This window comes from Bison bison, unplaced genomic scaffold, assembly GCF_000754665.1.
Source record: "Bison bison bison isolate TAMUID 2011002044 unplaced genomic scaffold, Bison_UMD1.0 scf7180017864134, whole genome shotgun sequence".
Taxonomy (NCBI): domain Eukaryota; kingdom Metazoa; phylum Chordata; class Mammalia; order Artiodactyla; family Bovidae; genus Bison; species Bison bison.
The window spans coordinates 3,606,919-3,609,316 of record NW_011494706.1 but is presented as its reverse complement, the minus strand read 5'-3'; the positions used below and the strand labels follow the sequence as shown (position 1 = coordinate 3,609,316).

The 2,398-nt window shown below is 46.9% G+C and overlaps 1 protein-coding gene across 1 annotated transcript in view; it reads left to right on the top strand.

Moving 5' to 3' along the window:
• The window catches only part of DYNC1I1 (dynein, cytoplasmic 1, intermediate chain 1), a 380,358-nt gene that overhangs the window by 290,217 nt on the left and 87,743 nt on the right, over positions 1–2,398 (top strand). The window contains exon 11 of the mRNA XM_010839743.1: positions 1,521–1,667. Coding sequence (XP_010838045.1) covers positions 1,521–1,667 — 147 coding nt within the window. The remainder of the gene's footprint in view (positions 1–1,520; positions 1,668–2,398) is intronic.

Genomic DNA, 2,398 nt, shown 5'->3' with positions numbered 1-2,398 from the left:
CCCTTGGCCACATTTCCCACTCCCCACATCTTCCACACAGGCTCCTTCTAAGCCAAACCAGACTGGCTGTTCCCCGGCCTCGGTGCCTCCAGTCTTCTCCATTACCCCATCTCTCGGGGGTTGCTGTTGCTTTTCCTTTCTACTTGCTGAACGTTCCATATTTACATCAAGAGTGATACATTCCCTTTCATGAGGTCTTTCTAACTTTCCCACCCCCTCCACTCCCCTCTTTTTTCCCCAACTCCTAGCTAAAGCAAGCCTTCCTCACCACTCCCATCAAACCCCCACACACGTTCGTATGATCTGTTCACGGCCCCTGTTGCCTTCAGGACTGCAGCTTGTGTATGCAAGTTGTGACCTGCATAAGCATCTCAAACCCAAGGAACAGTGAGGACAAAAATCCACCTTCCTCTCCACTTGCCAAGGCACGTACCTGCCCACATGACCACATAGTGCAGAGAATCACCTTTATTTTTTAAACTCCATACAAAGGCATGGACTAACATGGAGACACTGGCAGCAGTATGTTCCTCACACACATGCTTTTTAATTCCCTTTCCTAGGGCACAGGTTTGTCAAGGGCAGCGACTCCCTTTGTATTCCCATCATGCTGGTACAGTGCCTTCCTTACACAGGATCATCCACTGAATTTAGTTGAAAGGATGAAATGTATTTATTAAAAACAAGCCCTTGTGTGTGTAAGCACAACCGTGTAAAGCAAAACAGGAATCCTTATGGACTTCTCAGCAAATGTGGCACAGCCAAGTCGTCTGATTTTCAAATGTATCATGGCTCTGTCTGAGCTAAGTAATTTCCTATAAAATGTAGTGCCCAGTAGTCTTTTGTGGCACTTTAGAAACCACATTCGTGATGCTCTGACAGGCCATGGCAGAGTTAGATGAAAATCCATTTTTGGCTGTTTGTTAAAATAGGCAAAGAATAACATTAAGAATTGTCTGAAGTGGGCAGGATGAAGGTCAGGAGAATACCCATGGGAGTTGAGGGAATTTGGGGAGGAACCAGTTGGATCAGTCTGAGGTCAGTTCACTTCCTAGAAGTCTACATTAAGCCAAAAAAAAAAAGAACCCCGTCGCAAAGTCCTCAAAGGCTTGCCAACGCTGTACAGTGATGAGGACATGCCCCTGGAGTAAAGAACTGCTTTGTGAAGGCTTCAGTGGAGAATTAATATTAATTCTGATGTCGTTGTATTGATAAATGGGAAATTTCCACAAACCCAGCTTTACAGACCACAGAGCAGTGATGTACGTGAGATGGGTCTGACGCCTATTTGATGACATGGCCAGGACTTCAGATTTCAAGCTTCAAGCAGTAAACATTGGTCGACCTCTCCCGGGAAAGTCTGTGTCTATTACATGATGTTCTACTCACTCTGTGCTGAACAGTTGCTTTGTGATTTCTAGGAGGTTCTGAGTTACTGTGACTAGCGGTTTCCTCTTCAGGATAAAACAAGCCTCCTGAGACCCTTTCATAGCATATCTGTCTCCACTTTCCCTCCACAGTCCTCCGTGATGTCTGTCTGCTTTGCTCGTTTCCACCCCAACTTGGTGGTTGGGGGGACTTACTCGGGCCAGATCGTCCTGTGGGATAATCGCAGTCATCGGAGGACGCCTGTCCAGCGGACGCCCTTGTCTGCGGCTGCACACACGGTACGTCCAGTTCTCATCACATCCCAATCAGCCACCCGAGCCCTGAAAGAGGGCGTAACTGACAGAGGTACTTCTGTGGTTAGTGACTCCAACCTGCAAGTATCTGATTTATAGTGATCACATCCTGACGAAAGGAAAGCCGAGTGAACAGTAGATGGAGGAAGCCCTGGGTTTAGAGGCATCTCTTAGTAATCTACAAGTTTGAACACACAGTGGAGAGGAGATGGCACCCCACTCCAGTATTCCTGCCTGGAGAATCCCATGGACAGAGGAGCCTGATGGGCTACAGTCCATGGGGTCACCAAGAGTCGGACACGACTGAGTGACTAACTTTCACTTTTTTAACACACAGAAAGGATCTCTTTTGGGGTCCCCAAAGCAACCAGGGAGGATAGCTTAAAACTAAAAAAGGACAGAGAAAGGAAGAGGCCTACGTGGAACTGTTTTTCCAAAGAAACTCTTCACGTGTATATTACAAGGTGGAAACCCATATTTTCTTTTTTTAAAAAGTTATTTATTTTTAACTGAAGGATAACTGCTTCACAGTGTGGTGTTGGTTTCTGTCGTACATCAGCATGCATCAGCCACAGGTATACATCTGTCCCCTGCCTCTTGAACCTCCCTCCTTCCTCCCACCCCATCCCACCCCTCTAGGTTGTCACAGAGCCCTGGTTTGAGCTCCCTGAGTCATATAGCAGATTCCCACGATCTGTGTTTCACTGGTAGTGTAT